Source organism: Lontra canadensis, unplaced genomic scaffold, assembly GCF_010015895.1.
Source record: "Lontra canadensis isolate GAN:19392208 unplaced genomic scaffold, GSC_riverotter_1.0 scaffold51, whole genome shotgun sequence".
Lineage (NCBI taxonomy): Eukaryota > Metazoa > Chordata > Mammalia > Carnivora > Mustelidae > Lontra > Lontra canadensis.
The window spans coordinates 10,825,079-10,846,101 of record NW_022631045.1 but is presented as its reverse complement, the minus strand read 5'-3'; the positions used below and the strand labels follow the sequence as shown (position 1 = coordinate 10,846,101).

Genomic DNA, 21,023 nt, shown 5'->3' with positions numbered 1-21,023 from the left:
ATACCATGAGTGGCCTCTGTCTGTTTATCCGGTGCACTTTGGCTCTAACCTTTGGTTTTATGACCATAGAATCTAAAGCAGTGTTTCCATACAGGTAAATGCTACTTGTTAGTACTCCTTTGGTAATTTACAATCTCCGGTCTTGGAAGGGATTTCAGTAGATATATTTCCTGGACCAAGGACAGCCCAGAATAAGAGCCTAGTGAAGTACTATTTCCAAGATGACCTAAAATAATTCAGATAATAACCCATTTAAAATAATTTATGGTGACCACTTACAGTCTTCAGTATATACTGATCTACATTATGCTATTGTCTCCTTAACTCCACGCCCCCAAAAAACACACCACACCTTAGATAAGTTTTTTTTTAACTTTAAACTGAACTAAAATGTTTATTTACTAAAATTTAACTTACTGCTATATGTAGCCATTACGACCTCAAGAGCGCATGCCAACAAAGACATATGAAAGATGTTGTCATTCAGGAGTTTGCTAAAGGAAAGAAAAGAATGATTTTAAAACATTTATTTTTATAAAAAAAAGAAAAAATTGTTTCATTAAAACTAAAGAATTTACCTAAAATTTTGAATGGATAATCGTTCTTCTTCCTAAAACAGATTAAAAAAATGTTTAGCTAATGCCTTTTTTGTGTCAGCATTGGATTTTTTTCCATTATGTTCTTTTTAACTTACTGATTTAAGCATGGATTCCATTACTCGGTAATACAATCGGACTCCAAGTTTGTATCGCTACAAAGAAAAAAAATTAGATTCCACTACTTTAGAAAATTACAATTATTAATTCTTAAGAATGTTTCTCTTATAATACATTTCTGATACTTTAAGGAATATGAATACCAAGAAATCACAAAAGCTCGCTTGTCTAACACTCAGGACTTCCATTTAAAAGATGGTTAACGTTCCCAATAAATTATCAAGAGGGAAGGTCCCGTACTTGGTTTCCCTTTTCCTTCATTCTGCTTCAGCCTACATCATTCAACAGAAACACACACACACACACACACACACACAGGATATGTTTTATACACCTTGTACTATTTTAAACATTTTATACACTAATGTAATACTTTTTGTGGCCTAGGACATGTATTTTCAAGAAAACTCTCCAGGATTGAGAATAGTCTGTCCATAAAACTGGCAAAGGCAAAAAATGACCCAACTGATACTATCAGCAAGAAGTTTTAACCAAATAAATAGTTCCCATTAGTTCAAAGAATAACCAAATTTTAGATAGACACACACAAACCCTATTCCTTTGTTCAAATTATTAGCATAAATTTCATATACAACCAAAAAGACTTCTAAATATTATTATTTAAAACACAGTATCAAAATATAACCTCGCTACACTGAAATAAATGTATGTAGTAGATTATAGTTTTCAAACGTATTTTTATATGTTATCTCACTAATTCCACACAACAAAGCAGAGCAAATATGGAAACCTGAATCTCAGAGAAGTTAAATGACAGCTCATAAATGGTAGAAGCAGATATAAACCCAGGCTTCTGATTCAGAGACAATACTTTTACCCAATGTATAGATTGTAGATTTTCTGAAATAACAATAGTAAAACCAACATCACTCAATAATATCACCAATAAATAGCATGTATATGATCCCATTATCTAAGTATATGCATTCATGAATAGTCATATATGCAGAGGCCAAAGAATATATACCAAAAAATGTAATGGCATCAAAGATTTTAATTTTTTGTACTTATATTTTTTAAATGTCTACATTTTTTCTAAAATTTTCTACATGTTTACTTTTGGTTTTTGTAATGGTGTAAGGGGCATTTTCTTATAAAGTTTTCCATAACTAGCAGCATACACAGGTAGCTTAGATACAGAATCTACCAATATAGGACAAATACCATTATAATATTTTTACAATTTGGAAATATATTTCATTTGAGGTTATTTAGATATAGTGACACTAATCAAGATGAACTCAAGTTACCTGTGATCCAATTTCCATACATCCCTGTCCCACAGCTTTAGCAAATTTCTCTTTAAAGATGTATCCAACATCCTTCACTCTTTTCAAGATACTTTCTTTTGGATTCACTGTGCAGTTCTTTAAAGAGGAAAAACATAAATCAATGTTGAGGATACTGTTTAATCAGAATTAACATTTTCTGTCCTATAAGATAAAAATTTCACTTTTGGTTATTTATAACATAGAAACACTTCTACAGAAACTAGGTAAACACAAATACTGAAAATAAGGAGAACATAAAGAATTCCATTTTAGGATGTAGGTGACCAAAAAATACTAATAAAGTACAAATAAAAACCCTATTATCTAAATTTTCTGCTGCTAAGTTAAAGAACAGATTTGTTAACCCTTCCACCCATTAAAAAAAGTCACATAGACATTACAAACTAAAACCATGGAAATATAAAGGATCATAATTGACTACTATGAACAATTATACACCAACTAACTGGAAAACCAGAAGAAAAGGATAAATTCTTAGAAACACACAACCTACCAAATCTGAACCACGAAGAAACAGAAAATATGAACAGATTGATTACTAATAAGGAGAGTGAATCAATAATCAAAAACGTCCAAAGAAACAAAAGTCAAAATTCAGAGAGCCTCACTGATGAATTTTACCAGACATTCAAAAAAGAAAAAAATAGGGGCGCCTGGGTGGCTCAGTGGGCTAAAGCCTCTGCCTTAGGCTCAGGTCATGGTCTCGGAGTCCTGGGATCGAGCCCCGCATCGGGCTCTCTGCTTAGCGGGGAGCCTGCTTCCCCCCTTCTCTCTGCCTGCCTCTCTGCCTACTTGTGATCTCTCTGTCAAATAAATAAATAAAATCTTAAAAAAAGAAAAAAGAAAAGAAAAAAAACTTCTCAAAGCCCTCAAAAAAAAAAAAGAGGAGGGAACACTTCCAAACACATACAAGGCCAGCATTACCCTGACATTAAAATTAGACAAAGACGTCATAAGAAAAGAAAATTATAGGCCAATATCCCTGATGAATTTAAATGCAAAAATCTGCAAGAAATTATTAGCAAGCCAAATTCAACAATATATTAAGGGATTACATACTACAATCAGGTGAGACTTATTCCAGAAATGCCAGGATGGTTCATTCAATACTCACAAATAAATGTGACACATTAACAAATGAAGGATAAAAATCATATGATCGGGACACCTGGGTGGCTCAGTGGGTTAAGCCGCTGCCTTCGGCTCAGGTCATGATCTCAGGATCCTGGGATCGAGTCCCGCATCGGGCTCTCTGCTCAGTGGGGAGCCTGCTTCCCTCTCTCTCTCTCTCTCTCTCTCTCTGCCTGCCTCTGCCTACTGTGATCTCTCTCTGTCAAATAAATAAAATAAAATCTTTAAAAAAAAAAAAAAAGGAAGTAAGTTTCCTATCTATAAAAAAATCATATGATCATCTCAAAAGATGCAGAAAACACTTGACAAAATTCAACATCCACTTATGATAAAAAACTCTCAACAAAGCAGGTATAGAGGGAATATACTTCAACATAATAAAGGCTATATAGGACAAGCCCACAGCTAATATCATACTCAATGGTGAAAACCTGAAAGATTTTCCTGTAAGATCAGAAAGAAGACAAATATGCCCCCCTTCAACATATTATTGAAAGTCCTAGCCAGAGCCATCTGGCAAGAACACTAAGAGGCATCCAAATTGGAAAGGAAGAAGTAAAACTGTGTCTATTGACACATGACATGATATTATATATAAAAAACCCTAAAGATGCCATCAAAAAATTGCTAGAATAAACTAATTCAGTAAGGTTGCAGGATACAAAACCAATACACAGAAATCAGGTTTGTTTCTATGCACTAATAATGTGATAAGATAATTAAGAAAACATTTACAAATCCATCTAAAAGAATAAAATACCTAGGAATAAATTTAAGCAAGGAGATGAAAAACCTGTACATGAACTATATGGCATTGATGGAAGAAGCTGAAGAACATAGAAATAAATGCAAAATATCCCACACTCATAGATTGGAAGGGTTAATACTGTTAAAACATCCATTCTACCCAAAGCAATCTACAGATTCAATGCAATCCCTATCAAAATTCCAATGTCTTTTACACAGAAATATAACAAACAATCCAAAAATTTGTATGCAACAACAAAAGATTCCCAATAGCTTAAGCAATCTTGAGGAAGAACAAGGCATCATACTGCCTGATTTCAAACTATATTACAAAGCTATGGTTTTAAAAACAGTATGGTATTGGCACAAAGCAGACACACAGATTGGTGGAATAGAACAGAAAGCCCCAAAATAAACTCATGCATACAGCCAGTTATGCATGGAGGAGGCAAGAATATACAATGGGGAAAGGACAGTCTCTTCAAAAAATGGTGCTGGGAAAACTAGAGAGCCACATGAAAAAGAATAAAACTTGACCAATCTTACACAATACACAAAAATTAACTCAAAGCGAATTAAAAATCTAAATGTTAGATCTGAAACCATAAAAATCCTAGAAGAAAACAGGATATAAGCCCCTTGACACTGGTCTTCAAGATCTGATTTTCTGTTTGACAACAAAAGATAAAGCAACAAAAGCAAAAATAAACAATTGAGACTACATCAAAATAAAAAGATTCTACATGGCAAAGAAAACCATCAATAAAACAAAAAGGAACTAGCAAAATGTTGTATGTCAATTGTACACCAACAAAAAAAACCCCCAAACACCCTAAATATAAAAGCATCGTCACTACCACACCTACTGAATGAGAGAAGATATTTGCATGTCACATATTCAATAAGGGGTTAATATTCAAAATATATGAAAAACTCATACAACCCAACAAATAATCTAATTTTTTTTAAAAAGGCAGAGGACCTGAATAGACATCCTTCCAAAGAAGATACACAGATGGCCAACCAACACAAGAGAAGATGTTCAAAATCATTAATCATCAGGAAAATGGAAATAACAATGAGATATAATCTTAGACCTGTCAGAAATGGCTACAATTATAAAGACAAGAAATAAACCAGTGTTGACAAGGATATGGAGAAAAGGGAACCTCGTGCACTGTTGGTGAGAATGTAAATTGGTACAGTCACTATGGAAAACAGTACAGAAGTTCCTCAGAAAATTAAAAATAGGGGCGCCTGGTGGCTTAGTGGGTTAAGCCTCTGCCTTCAGCTCAGTCATGATCTCAGGGTCCTGGGATCAAGTCCCGCATTGGGCTTTCTGCTCGGCAGGGAGCCTGCTTCCTCCTCTCTCTCTCTCTGCTTGCCTCTCTGCCTACTTGTGATCTCTCTCTGTCAAATAAATAAATAAAATCTTTAAAAAAAAAAAAAAGAAAAGAAAATTAAAAATAGAACTACTATATGATCCAGCAATTCTACTTCTGGGTATTTATCTGAATGAAACAAAAACACTAACTCAAAAAGTTATCTATACCCCATGCTCACTGCAGCATTATTTACAAAAGCCAAGACATGGAAATAGCCTAAATGTCCATTGACGGATGAATGGATAATGTGTGTGTGTGTGTGTGTGTGTGTGTGTGTGTGTGTGTATAATGTGGAAGGTTATTCATACACAAAAAAAGAATGAAATCTTGATATTTGTGACATGCATGGACTTTGAGGGCATTATGCTAAGTGAAAAAGTGAAATAAGTCAGACAGAGAAAGACAAATACCATAAGAACACACTTATATGTGGATTCTGAAAAACAACAACAATAACAACAACAACAACAATAAGCTCATAGATATAGAAAACAAAATGATATTGCTAGAGCAGGGGAAACAGGGTGGGCAAAATGGGTGAAGGCTGTAAAGGGTTACTAACTTCCACTTATAAAATAAGTCATGAGGATGTAATGTACAGCATGGTGACTGTGTTAACAATACTGTATTGTATATTTGAAAGTTGTTAAGAGAATAAATCTTCGAAGTCCTCATCCCAAGAAAACAAAAATTTCTAACTTCTAATTTCTAATGTATGATGATGTGTTAACCAGACTTATTATGGTGATTATTTTGTAGTATATACAAATATCAAATCACTATGTTGTATAACTGAAACTAACAAAATATCATGTCGATTATACTCTAACAAAAAAGAACTAAAAATGAAAGAATTATAACAATACCACTACTAAAACAAAGAATCTCTTCTTATATTCTCACAAATTATCTTCAATTAAGAGTTATATTGAGATGTATATTACCCTAAAATAATAAAGACAAAACTAAGATTGGAGTTTGGTAGCATTTCTTAATTTAAAGCTGTGCTTTCAAAGAGTTAAGAATTATTAAATCATTTAGCTACCTTTTCAGAAACACATGATTGAGAAATGGTTACAAAAGAAGTCTCAATACACGTATCATATGGGGTGGGGCCATATTTAATAATTAAAATACATCACAAGATGATTGCAAAAATGCATATTATGATATATTAAAATACTCTGTAATTGATATTGTAACCTATAAATAAAAAAACTGATTCCCTTCAGCTACAAAGATTGACTTTATTTTTATAATCCTTATAGATCAAATACATTCAAAATACTATAAACTTTCCAAAACTAGGATAAAGGATAATTTTCTTTAAAATCTGAACATTGTTGGGGCACCCTTGTGGCTCAGTAGGTTAAAGCCTCTGCCCCAGCGTTCTGGGATGGAGCCAGGATCAGGCTCTCTGCTCAGTGGGGAGCCTGCTTCCCTTCCTCTCTCTCTGCCTGCCTCTCTGCCTACTTGTGATCTCTATCTGTCAAATAAATAAATAAAATCTTTAAAAAAAAATGTGAACATTGTTATTCAAAAATTTCACATCTTATAAAATCAGTAATTCTACCTTCCTAAAAGAAAACAGCACACGTATCACAGAAATAGTAACAAAGAAACACTTCCCGTCATAAAGTCATTGTTACCAAAACATCCATTTAAATGTCTACAGCTACTAAGATTTTACTTACAGAAGAAAAAATGGCATTAATTTTAAAAATAAAGAAACCTGAAAAAAAAAGTAAACCCAAAGAAAAACTTACTGATCTTCAAGACATGCCCACTTTTGAGAATAAGCAGTTTGCAGTCTATGTAAAACTACAGTTAAGCTGTTAAAGCTTCATTTAATGTTGAACTTCACATTGAGCTCCAGAGAATGCCTTTGAGACAGAATTTTCTGCCCAACTAAAGAGCTCCTAAATACTCAAAATGTTGTAGGAAATATTCAAAATTATATTTGAAAAGAGAGATTATGGGGGTAGTGTTGGGAGAGGGGAGAAAGAGAGGAAAAAAACTATAAGAGACTTTAAAGGTATTAAGGAGGGCACTAGTGATGAGCACTGGGTGTCGAACGTAAGTGCTGAATCACTAAACTCATCCTGAAACCAATATTTCACTATATGCTAACCAGCTAGAATTTAATTAAAAATTGAAATTTAAAAAAAGAGAGAAAGAGACAGAGTCAAGAGAGAGATTATCATTCTTACAACTTCTATCATTATCCCTTCTAAAAGTGCTAAGTAACTGAGTAGCCATGTTTGGGAACTATTGTTGCTCTACAGATAATCCATAAATAAAAGTAATCATGCAATTTGGACAAACAAAATCAGTTCTGAGCCAACACAATTATGAATACAATGACAGAAATTACTAATTCCTGAGAGGCATATAAACAAGAAGATGAGAACAGAACATGACAAGACCACAAGGAGATTATGATATTAAATAAAATGTTAACTACACAAAGCACAGTTACTGGAATAAGCCAAATTTTAATAATCTTCCTGGCCTTATCCAATTTCCATGTTTGAGCATTTCAGTGAGTCCTAACCCTCATTTGAATTTAAATAAGGAGTGAAGAAGCAAGCAAGTAACACAAATGCTAGTTTTCATGATCTCCTCTCTCCCTTGTTTGTATAGGAGGGAGTGGCCCTTCAGATGTCAAACTCAGGTCTACAGGAGTTGTAAACTGCAATGCACACAAGTCCAGGCAAGAAATGTAAATAAAAATGGGCTGAATATAGGATAAAAGACTGTAGAAATATGACAAATGTTGAATTCTAATATCACATTCAAAAAGATCTAAAAAGCAGACAGAAAAGATATAAAACAAAACAACAGTTAGATTCACAGATTTCTTAAACAGCAATAAAAAGAACCAGGAACATAAAAGTATTACTTACAAATATCTAAAAGAAAGTAAATATCAATCTAGAACAGAAGATTCAGCTAAAGTATCTTACAAAAAATAAAAGTAAAGATACTTTAACACAAAAAAACAAACAAAACAAAAACCTTTTAAGTTCACCCCAAACTAACCCTCACTAAAGGAGTTACTAAAGTACTTATCTGAAGAAGAAAGGAAATGAAATCAGAAATGAGGTCTAAGTTGCAAGAAAGAATGATGAGCAAGGCAAAGCAAAGCAAAGCAAAGCAAACATGAAAAAAAAATCTAAAAATAACACTACCAAAATAACACGCTACTACCAATATCTAATTTGGAGGGTTCAAAGAAGCAAGAAGTAAGGTAACAGACTAGGACATGTTGGTTTGGAGATATTTTTAAAAATTCTCAGTATTTTAACTTTTAATTTCAAATTTCTTTCCCAAGATAACACAATAATAATGTTTCATTTATGACTTACATTAAAATAGGAAATCAGATTTTCTGATGGTTGATCACTTGCTGAATTTAAGATCATCATTAATTGTTGGATAGTATTCATAACAGTCCTAGAGGAAAAAAAAACAGGAAGAAATATTAAGCACTGAAGGAAAACAAATGAACAAACAAAATATATCTATTTCACAAGTTAAATGAACCTTTCAAACTCACCTATTTTCTGTTTAAAAAGTTCTCTGAAATAAGACTTTACAAAACCCTCAGTATACTGTTGCTTCCAAGGAATTACATTTTTTCCCTGTCATTCTTTTTTTAATTAACATACAATTTATTATTGGCTTCAGAAGTAGGTCTATGATTCATCAGTCTTATATAATAAATAGCCAGTCCCATTGCATCACGCGCCCTCCTTATTGTCCATCATCCAGTTACCCCATCCTTCCATCTCCCCTCTGCTCCAGCAGCCCTCTGTTTTCTATGATTAAGAGTCTCTTATGGTTTGTCTCCCTCTCTGGTTTCATCTTGTTTTATTTTTTCCCCTCTTCCCTTATGATCCTCTGTTTTGTTACTTAAATTCCACATATCAGTAAGATCATACGATAATTGTCTTTCTCTGATGGACTTATTTTGTTTGGAATACTCTCTAGTTCCAACCACATCGTTGCAAAAGGGAATCACCTTTTATTTAAACCATTAAGAAAGAACATGTTCAAAATCACTAAGTTTAAAATTGAAGAATTTTACATCTATTTATTAATAAAACTGCATTTCAGTAAAACATTAATTGGCCAAATTAATGATATTTTAAAAAACATATAAACTGGTATTAAAATGATAATTTTTTAAGAAAACATTATTACAATCAAACATTAAAATTTTTAAAATAAAACCAGTAGGATATATTGTAATTCAAATGAAGAAGCATGTGACTTTTCTTTATAAAGGCCTTGAGATGAAAGCATACATAATTTTAGAAGTCATCACTGTTAAAGCATAAAACTAGGTCAGTCCCTTAAGATTTCTGTAATTTTATAATATGTGTGTGTGTGCGCACGCGCGTGCGTGTGTATGTTGTATAGTAAATACTAACGTTCCAATTTTGGAGTAGCAGTACATTGTTACTGTCGATACGGTTTATTGATGCAAAGAACTATAGAATGTTTATGGCTTAAAGAGTCCTTAAATATTACTTAGCAAACATGTTCAGTGAGCATTTTTTTTCTTTTTTGTAACATCAGTAAGAATTAGAATCGATGTCATTTGTTCAGTTTGGAAAAAGAACTTGGCTTTGTCTTTTAACCTCTTTTGGTGAAAGTTTCCATTTAGGAAAAAAGATGACAAACATCCCTGATATATTTTTTTTCTATCTTCCTTATTATTATACCAAACTATTATACCTCTCTCAACTGATATACTTCCTCACCTTTAAAATATTGTTTTTATAACTTTTACATCTCCTAATCCACTTAAGTCCACAATGACTAAAGCCACAAATAACTAACTGCTAACACCAAAAGTGATTTCCTTGAAGCACGTGACACTCAAACACCTACTCTTTTCCGAATTTCCCTCCGTCCCTTTGCTTTTTTGGCTTCATTCTCTGGGTGCCCTCTCATTCTCTTTAACTTCTATCTAGTATTTAAATGCTAGCATTCTGGGCGTTATACGCAACTAATGAGTTGTTGAACACTACATCAAAAACTAATGATGTCTATATGTTGGCTAACTGAACTAACTAACTAAATAAATAAATGCTAGCATTCTTTAGGGCTTAGCCAGCCATTCTTTTCATTATACCTTTACTTCAGGGGGGTATAGCTCAGGGGTAGAGCATTTGACTGCATTATACCTTTACTTCAGGCAAACTCATCTATTTTTATGGTCTTAACTTCCCCAGATAATCCTCAAATCTGTAAGTTACTACTTCTTCATGTTCCATAAATGCCTCAAGAATAATATTCTATGTATGAATTCATTAAATATTTATCAAACCTGTTCTTGTTCCTTCATTTCAACTGCCTACTCTTGGTTCAGATCGTCAGCATTTCTCAACTGCATTACTGCAATAGAGCAGTCCAGGGATTTTGACTATGTGTATGGTAGTAGGGTCTAGGTGTTCGTAGTTTGGGAAAAAACCTCCTCAGGTTACTCTAATTTGCACCCTTGGTTAAGAACCACTGTGACAGATTGAGAGGTCTATTTCTTACCATGTCCTCCTTAGTCCATCCCCTCACAAACTACTACCACAAAAACTTTCAAAAAATCAAGTCTAATTTTATCCTTATCCCTATTTAACACCCATATATAGCAGCAGGCCAAATCCAGCGCAAGCTAAAATCCAAACTTACGGGTACAGCATATTAGGCCTTTCAGGATCTAGTATTCACCCTCCTCTCCTGCCATTTCATCTTCCCACTTAGGGAGTCAGTACAGAGCTGCTAATAGTTCCCCAGACATACTGTGTTATTTTATAATTCCATGCCTTTGCACATGCTATTTCTACTCCCTAAAATGCCAGTCTCCTGTGTCACAGACTTTCATGTTTCAAAATTCAATTCAATAAAATCCCTTCATAATGTCCCTTCTGTGCCACCTCATTAGTTTGTCAAAAGTTTATTATAATTTACACTAATACAGAAATGTATCTTTATATGTCTATGTAGTCATTTGAAAAATATTATTGATAGCCCACTATGTACCAAATATTACCCTAGGTCATAATTATTAAATGGTGAACAAAAAAGTCATGGTCCACATAGTATCAAACTTAAAGGCTATTATGGGTATTGGTAAAAACAAGCAATCACACACATTAATTTTTAATTACAAATTGGGATATACACTCTAAAGGAATAACAACAGGATACTATCAGAAAGAAGAATAAAGGAAAATACTTCAGAAAGAAATCTTTTAAAAAGTAATATTTGTCCTGAACCTAAAGGAAGAGTAGCTGCTGCTAATTCAGAAGCAAAAAAAATAAATAAATAAAAATAAAAATAGGAAGAGTTTCAAGAAGAGGGAAAAGCAAATGTGAAAGTCCTCAAGTACAAAAGAGGAGCCTCGAGAATTCAGGAAACTGGCTAGTACACAATGAGCAGGAAAACAAGATGAGGTTAGAGAGACAACAGAAGCTGGATCATATAAGGTTTTGTAAGCACTGTGAGGGAGTGTGTATTTCAACTGCAACAAAAGAAGCAGTCAAAAAGTTTGACAGCAGGGTGAACATGATCTGACTTACATTTCTAGACTATTATTCTGGGACTCTTTGGAGAAAATATCTGGTGGTGGGGAGAGAGGAATAGTGAGGAGACGAGACGCACCAAGATCAGTTAGTAGGCTACTATGAAAAAAATCCAAAACAAAGAGGAGGAGATCTGGACAAAGGTGGTAAGAGTGCAAATGGAGGACAGGAGATGGACTAGAGATGTATTAAAGGTAGATTCAACAAAACTTACTAGCAGGTAAGATGCAGGAAGTGAGGAAAAGGACAGAAAAATGGTTTCTATCTTTTTAAGTTGTATGCAGAGTAAAGGGTAATGATACATTTTTTATTTTTTTATTTACTGAGATGAAATACATTCCCATTCTAGGTTATATTCCTTAAGGATGGACAGAACTAGATTTGATAATCATATCATCAGCAACTAGTGAAATACCTGGCAGGCAAAGAGCACTCAATATATATTGGTTGTATGTATACATAAATATATAACAGAACAAATGAACAAACTCAAAGTACAAGAAGGCACTGAATAAATAATTACAATGAAAAACAAAAGTAAGAAAATGCATACCTAACTGGAGTTTGTGGAAGAATCACATTCACTTCTTCATCAGAGTTACTTTTTCGTGGCGTTCTCTGCATTTCAAAACTAAATAATGATAAGTAAAGTCATTCATATTGAAAATGCACAATTTGTGTTTTATGAGTCAAAGGAGCAATATTATCACTTGTTGCCTCATACCATTATACAAACTGGTAAGTCAATAAAAGAAGTGATAAGAAACTGATGATCCAGAAGCTGCTTAAATAATAAAAATTTTGTGTTTTTCACCATTGTTTTTCAGTTGGGTTTCTTCTATTAGGTTTATGAAAAACAGGTACTCCAATCATTAACAATTTTTTAAAAGTGAAAGTTAAATGCTATCTCTAGATGTTAGATGGTATTACGAACCAAGCTGTTCAGTATTAAAAAAAAAAAAAAATCAAAGCTTAGGATTTTCAATCATTATGGCTTCCAAAAACCTTACTTTGATGTAAATAAAATTTGAAACATTTTGTGTTTAACCTACAAGTTATATATATTATCGGTTACATATTAAAAGATTTTATGCTAAAGATATAAAATTAAATATACCTGTAATCATTCAAATTTTTTGTAATTACCCTATAATCATTCAAATTTTTGTAATTACTCTCAATCATTCCTACTTTAGAATTCTATATGATAATTCAAGAGAATGTACTTCTTTTTTTTCTAAAGGAAAAAGGTTTAATGTAGAGATTCAAGATTCACATCATGATAAATGATCTAAAATTAAATACTTCTTATGATAAAAGTTCAACTTTTGCATTTCTTCCTATTTAACTTATCTTGCTATCTTTTTCCCTGTGTTTTTCTATTACTTTCACCCCACCTCTCCCTGTCTATGGTTATAATGACAGATTCTCTCCCTCTCCCCAGTAGTGTAGAAAGCCTACTCCTGCAAAAGCTACAGTGATAAACACTAATTTTAACACACCCTTTAACCTCACCAACATTTAAGTAGTATGAGTAAACTTCCTTTCACCTGCTCCCCAAGTATAATGATCACAGTCCATCCTCCTAGGTAAAAATGTGGCATTTTAATTTTGTTTTCCTTTTTCACTCTTGCTGTGGGAGGAATATAATATATATTGTGTGTATGTGTTTATAGTCATCCTAGATTGCTAAAGTATATCCTCCAGTAATTCTTTCAAAGAGGGTATGCAAGAAACAAACTTTGTGAATTCTTCAGTATCAAAAAATGTCTTTGTTTTCCTTCAAAATCAAATGCCAGTTTGGCTGGGTAAAGGATTCTAGGTGTAAAGCCTTTTGCTTGCAGAACTTTTATGACATAGCTCCACTCATTCCTAGCATCTAGAGTATCTAATGATAAGTCTGTGGTCAATCTGATTCTTGCTCCTCTATGGGTTATTTCTCTTTTTCTGGAAGACTTTCAGATCTTTTCTTTATCACTGGGATACCCAAATTTCACCAAGATGTGTCTGGGAATGAGTCTCTTCTCATCAATCTTATAAGGTATTCAGTAAGCACTGACAACCTCAACACTTGAATCCTTTAGTTCTGTAAAGTTTTCTTCACTGATTTCCTTAATTATTTCCTCTACTTCATTCTCTTTATTAGCTTTTTCTGAAATTCCTATCAAATAGATGTTGGAACTTCTGGATCTATCCTCTATGTCTCTTGACCTTTCTTTATTATCTGTTTGGCCATTTGCATTGTATCCTTAGAGAAGAGTCTTCTAGATTATCCATTCTCTCTTTAAGTGTGTCTATGCTGCTCTTTAGAACATCTATTAATTTTTTATTCCCAAGACCTCTGGAAGGTAATTTTTAATATTTGCAACCTCCTCCTGTAGCTCTCTCTCTCTCTCTTTTTTTTTTTTTAGATTTTATTTATTTATTTGACAGAGAGAGATCACAAGTAGGCAGAGAGGCAGGCAGAGAAAGAGGAGGGGAAGCAGGCTCCCTGCCGAGCAGAGAGCCCGATGCGGGGGCTTGATGCCAGAACCCTGAGCTCATGACCTGAGCCGAAGGCAGAGGCTTAACCCACTGAGCCACCCAGGCGGCCCCTCCTATAGCTCTCTAAAGTTGTTAATTACATTACTTCTAAAGTTTTCTTCTGTTTTTTTTTGTATTAAGTTTGTATCTTTAGATGTTGAGAATACACTTCTGTATTAACATTTTTAAGAAAAAGAACCAAACAAGTAATAGCAGATGAAAGGTTGGGGAAAAAGAGAGACCACTACTTAAGTAAACTAATTACTTCAACAATTTTCTTTTAGTGCAGTTTTAAAATTAAATTCAGCTTAATTAAAAAAAATAGTTGCTGTAGAGGACAATTCACATTAAATCTCTATTTGTTTATATATTATATGCTTAGAATACTGTTTACCTTATTATCAGGTTTATAGAAAGGCATTTGAAGTAACTTATTATAAATGATATTTAAAGATCATGAAGTTAAATAAAAACCTATTTAATCTATCTATAATATATCAACCTACAGCAGAAGTATCTCAACAAATAAAATTAGACCATGCACAATACCTGTCCGTAGGATCAGCCTGAAGGGTTTTATCATGATCCAGAAATAATCTTGCATCAAGATCTTTGTTTTTAAGGTAAATCTCTTCATATTGTTTAGAGAGACTTTCCACCTCAGAAGAAAAAAATACTGATTATCCTTTTCATATCATTACATCTCTCAGTCCACAGAAGTACAGATTTAAAGAATCTTTGTACATACACTTCATTTTATAATATACTGAGTTCACATGCAATAAAAATAAAGCATACCTGAAAGTGCTATTAAAAAATGCTACTTTTTAACTCTAATTTTAAACCAATTTTATGCATGCATCCCATTCATTAGCGTTTTATGTAGACAATGATCACCAGTAACAAAAAACAGTAGGTATTATTATGACCACTTAATTGCCAAGATCTTCCAAATATCCCACACATCCCTCACTTCTAATCATTCCCTATGCTTATCAGTATAAAAATATTTTTCAAATATAACAAATCCTCTTGCTTATATATTCTACCTTTTCTAAATTATTTGATGTACTCTAACTCCCTTTAGTTAAGTGTCTTGGACAAGAATATTAGCTCAATTAATTAGCCCACTTAACACATCTGCACAATGTCTTCCTAAGCTCAGATACTTCTACATTTGCTAGAACCTATAAGTCTTTTACAAGTAACCGATTCACAATTTTCTAATCATAATTTAAAAACTAAAATGCCCAACAGACAACAATTTGGCATGACTTCTGCTATGACTTTTGAAGTCTGAGGATTTCTAACCTGAGTGAACTAAAACTGCATTTCAAAAGGAGAGGCAGGAAGAAATCCAGTTAAATGTAAATTTTTTGTTTGTGTAAGTTTTTCAGCTAAAACAGTCACTCACATTGATTGAATTTAGTCATTGTTTCTGCCTAATCTTAGTGAGACACAAATTATCAATCATTCATTGGGGTAGCCATTAATACTATATGAAAAATGATGAGGTAAATATAAGGTTTATCTTAAGATTGCTATTAAAACCATAATCCTTTCTAAAGGAAGAAAATTACAGTGAGTGTCCAAGATTCTTTAGAGTTGTGAACAGCCCGTTTTTTGGTACAGTGGTTTAGAAAACTCAGTAATAAAATATTTGGTCCCTTTTCTTGCCTCTCTAGTCATTTTACCACTCTTTTGCCCTGTGTCCCCATCTTAATGAATTAGTTGGAGTTCACTGAACAGACCACACTATCACATATCACTGTCCCTTTGAATCTATAATTTCTAACACTGGAAATCCCATTTCTCATAAAGCTTACTCAGCTCAGAAATCACACCTCCAACAGTTTTCCATAAAATCTATCTGCCTCACTCTGAATTTGGTGGCCCTCTTCTGAGATATCACAGCAAATGTGTATACTTCTACCAGACCCTTACAGACTCCTGTAGTGTTCTTTCTTTGTTTTTCTCCAACTAACACTTTAACGACAATGACTATGAGTTAAAGCTCTTATGGATAGTATCTAGCACAATATCTGGCAAATATTAAGCATTCAATAAATAATTTTTGGATGGGTAAGTTTATTTATTCAAGGACTAGCCACCAATTCAGGTCACAGAATCAGCAAACTACCTATCTAATTTCATGTCTTTTGGTCTTGGTAACTAATGCCAGGTGCTTCTAAAACACTGCTTTATCCCTGAGTACTTGTTCTTCATCATTTATCTAAGCATCTTTCTTTCCACATATTTCATCTTACCACATATCAGTTGTTCTGTTCTCATTGAAGAGCAAGATTTTTGAGGCAAAATGTGAAAAGAAACAGATAGATAGATGGCACACCACTAAGGTAAAACATTTCTGCAATATAATCATAGCTGTTTCAAATGAATTTATTTTCAATTAAGTAGTTTAAAATGTTCAAAAGAGACATCTCACAATATAGTAATGCCAATTATGTTGATGGCATCAATCCATGGATCCTATGCTTAAGGATGCACAGCAAATTAGAATTAAATTTGATTGTGCATATTTAGTTATACTTAAATATAATGGCACTCAGAAATTCAAAAGCCTACAATTTGATTTTTGAAAAATTTCAGTAAAAATCAATTTTTAGTGCAAATTACAAATGCTGCTTATTTATACATCTGAATATATATTCAAAAGGTTTTTCTATTACTTATATAAAGCTGGTTCACCAAAATTCTACTTAGCTTTGCTTGGGCAAAAAATATTTAATTAAAAAGTAATTTTAAGAAATTAGACAGCTACTCTTCCCTCCCAAAAGTCCCAAGATACATTAACTTCTACCAATTAAGTTTTCTTTCAGATTACCTCTGGAAGTCCATTAGAAGCTACAATTCCAAGAGAATTCATAAAAGGTATGAAATTTTTGAAATAAACATTTTTCACCTGAAAAAGATAAAGTTACAGCATAGCCATTAAAATAAAAAAACTTAATCTCGTCACTATTAACACTAGAATGAAAGTGTTAAGTGATACTTTGATTTATGATTTACATTCAACCTAATGATAATTATTTATAATTAATTCAAGTATTTACTTTTTAATTTATGTGAGGCAGATTTCAAGTCTTAGAATGGGAGTAGAGAACTATTAATGAAATAGGATTTATAAGAAGAAAACCCACTGAAACCAACTTCAATATTCTACATTTAACAGATGATGAAAAGATGGTTCAAAAAAATTAAGCAACTTGACTAAAGTTACATAGCTAGGAAGTGGCAGCGCTGGAATTAAAACCCAATCTATCATCACAGTCAAGACTCATCTCTTCTCTTTTCAGTATACTGCTTCCGATTTCACCCTAAAGCATATTTTTAGGTCACTTCACACTCATCATCTGATAGCAAGCTTAGGAAATATCAAGTTAATTATTTTAGCATAAACTCAGCAGAATAGCTTGTTTTTACAAGGAGATAATTTCACACACATAAAGAATACCCAGTAATTCAATTCAAAATCAAGTAACAATATTTTGTAAAATGACGTAGTTTCATACAAAAGCACCTTACATTTATTTAACATGGATAATAAAGACTGTAATCAGGAAATCTGGAGTCATATTCCTGCTTGTTCTACACTTGCGATATGTTACAAAATTTTAAACAACTTACTTTTTCATTTAAATTTTCCAAACTTCCAAACTCCAAAGTCTACATTTACTAAGATGGAAATAATATCAATTCATATCTTCTTCAAAATAAGTTGCAAAAATGAGCCTTCTGTAACTTATTTTGTTTTCTAACTGACTCCCATTTAACTGGAGTATTTATAAGGTAGGTATTGCTAGTTAACCATTTAGTGTTAATTAACCAATAATTATATAGCCACTAATGTAACTAACCAATAGTTATATAACCAAAAATGCTGTATCTAAATAATCAAGTGTCAATTAATGTCAATTACTACCATGGTTTTTAACCAGCTGTACTTTAAAAATCATTCCTAAAAGATTCTAAATTATAAAAAGAGTTATTTAAAATGAAAAAAGATTTTAATGACTTATTCCTGATTTTAGAAATGAAATTTTATAAGTTGTTATGAAATTCAGAGAATTAACAAACAAGAATTAGAAAACTGAATTTAGGTATATTCATTATCTTGCAGGACCTAGCAATAGACTGGATTTAAAAAAATCAACGATATCTATAAGCTTATTAGCAAAGATTATTTGTGATTCTAGAAAAATAAAAAAGTAAACATATGTATAAGGTTGATACATCTAGAACCACAGGTGTATATCTATGTCTTTATTGAAACTGACAAAAGTCACAGTGTTAACATTAAGATATCCTGATAAATCATTCCAACACTTCTTAAACTAGATTTTGAGATCATACTCCATTCCTTCCCAGAGATGACAGAGAAGTTTCAAAGATGCAACATTTCATACAGCTATCTGGTGGTAGTGAACTGTGGGCAACATAGTAATCTATGAGAGAAACAGCATACACTCGAAGGAGCAACTGGTGGCAGATTTCCCAAAGTCTAGCCCTTCAGTATTAGCTATTAGTTTCTAGTTCATTTACTCATTACTAAAAGGAGGATGAGTACATTATTTCTAAGACTCCTTCCAATTCCAACACTCCGGATTCTATGAACAAGATAAACAATTCCAGGGTGTTCATGTGTATTCTCTACCAGCGATTAACATCTGGTGTAATATTTGGAAAGAGCATATAGGCTGAGCAGAAACCTAATGCTGATATTACTTATCATCAAACCAAAACACAAGGGTATCTTAGTAGGGTATTTTAAAACATTAGAGTTATCAGTAACCACAGAGGAATCAAAGAACAAATTCATTTGAAACCTACTGCCATAAAGATGTACCTTTTCAGTGATTCCTGAGTAAGGGAGCTACTCTTTAAAACCAAAGTAACTGAACATGAAAAATAAATTTTTTCTAAATATTTTGCTGCAAAAGAATTAGCACTAAGTACAAAAGCAAGCTTGTCATGAAAGAAGTATATACTGTTAGGAAGAACTTACATCTAAATCTACTTCATTTTAAAGAAATCATGAAGTTAAATTACCTCATCTATATTACATTCATGTTCTTTACAGAGAACTTCAATAATTCTTGTATCATTTTCTAGTTGTTTTGCTATCCGTGCACTCCTGTTCTGACCTCGCCTTGGTGTTCGAGGTGAACCATTAAAAGGTATTACAGCTGTTTCTGTAAAAATGGTAAATTAGATAAGAACAATTGCACATTCCACTGTATAAAATAATGAAGTATTCTAACTTGGGAGATCAGAAATAATCTTAGTAACATTCTGCTACTTTTATTTACTAGGCTTCATTAAAAGGCTAACAGGTTCATCTATTTATTGACTATTTTAAGTTGTGTACTGGTAATAGTTTTTGCTATTAGGCAAATATGGAGAAGGCAAGAGAAATAGCCAACTTATAAACTAATTTTAAATGTATCCTACTGAGTCTGTTAAGGGGAAAAATGTTTTCTATCTTAAAGAGTCTTAAAAAAGTAAAAAAATTATGGACTCAATTGCTAGACATGGTATAAAATTAAATATATTTTAAAAGTTTGAGCAAATACCATAGTAAATAATTCTTTTTTTAAAAAAGTATTTAAATATTATGTGATAAAGGGTGATTTTTTAAAAAATCTCTTGTATTATTTTGAGCATTCCCAATTCAAACTGAAAATGAATTCAGCTATTAAAGAGATAACAGATGACTAAGTATGAAAAGTATTAACTGCCTCCAGGGCTGACCAACAATTTACAGGAAACTGAGAGAATACAGAAACATGTTAAACTATACAACAGGATGCAATCAGAAAAAATTAAACCACGAGAAACCCCACAGAATAAACCACCTATTATTTAATGAATAAATTATAAGGAAAAAAAGACAAATGGAGAAGGAAGTTTTTTAAAAGTCTCAAAAGTGTATCAACCAATCATAAGGTATAGATCTTACTCAGATTCTGATTTAGTCAACCTGTAAAAAAGTTTTTAAATCACTTTTATTAGACAATTGAAATTCTGAACACTTACTAGATACTTGGTGGTAGGTTAGGAAACTATTAAGTGATTTTTAGGTGTGACATTGGTAGTCATTATGCTTTTTAAAAAGACTATATTTAGAGACACAAATTAACATTTATAAGGATGAAACGGTATGCAAAGATGTACTTCAAAATAATATAGTTGATGCAGCTGGGCAGCAGATGGGGCTACAGACTGACCATAAGTTATATGCTGAAGGTAGGTAATTTAAGTACAGGGGGCTTATACTACTGTCTACTTTTGTAGTCACTTTAAATTCTCCATAATAAAAAGTTAATTATAAGTTTACCTTACTCAGCCAATTTATCACCTCATCCTGGTTTCTCTTTAACACAGCACTTAGCGAATCAAAATGTACTTTCCAATGATTCAAAAGAACAATGCCTGTCGACCTAATTAACATCCTACATCAATTTATTAAACTTGTAACATGGAAAAAAGTGAAGAAAAAAATCCTTATATATAATCTTTACAGATTCAGAATTTTTTTTAATATATTTGTTTTCTATTTCTTTTCTCCTGTTCTGTAGGTGGTTTCTGCTTATGACCTT

The 21,023-nt window shown here is 32.5% G+C and overlaps 1 protein-coding gene across 2 annotated transcripts in view; it reads right to left on the bottom strand.

Moving 5' to 3' along the window:
• The window catches only part of RB1 (RB transcriptional corepressor 1), a 155,158-nt gene that overhangs the window by 85,642 nt on the left and 48,493 nt on the right, over nucleotides 1-21,023 (bottom strand). For both annotated transcript variants that reach the window (XM_032874040.1, XM_032874041.1), the window contains 9 exons: nucleotides 19,474-19,616; nucleotides 17,249-17,326; nucleotides 14,953-15,062; nucleotides 12,434-12,511; nucleotides 8,661-8,748; nucleotides 1,988-2,104; nucleotides 695-751; nucleotides 579-610; nucleotides 418-494 (listed from right to left, as the gene is read on the bottom strand). In XM_032874040.1, coding sequence (XP_032729931.1) covers nucleotides 418-494; nucleotides 579-610; nucleotides 695-751; nucleotides 1,988-2,104; nucleotides 8,661-8,748; nucleotides 12,434-12,511; nucleotides 14,953-15,062; nucleotides 17,249-17,326; nucleotides 19,474-19,616 — 780 coding nt within the window. The remainder of the gene's footprint in view (nucleotides 1-417; nucleotides 495-578; nucleotides 611-694; nucleotides 752-1,987; nucleotides 2,105-8,660; nucleotides 8,749-12,433; nucleotides 12,512-14,952; nucleotides 15,063-17,248; nucleotides 17,327-19,473; nucleotides 19,617-21,023) is intronic.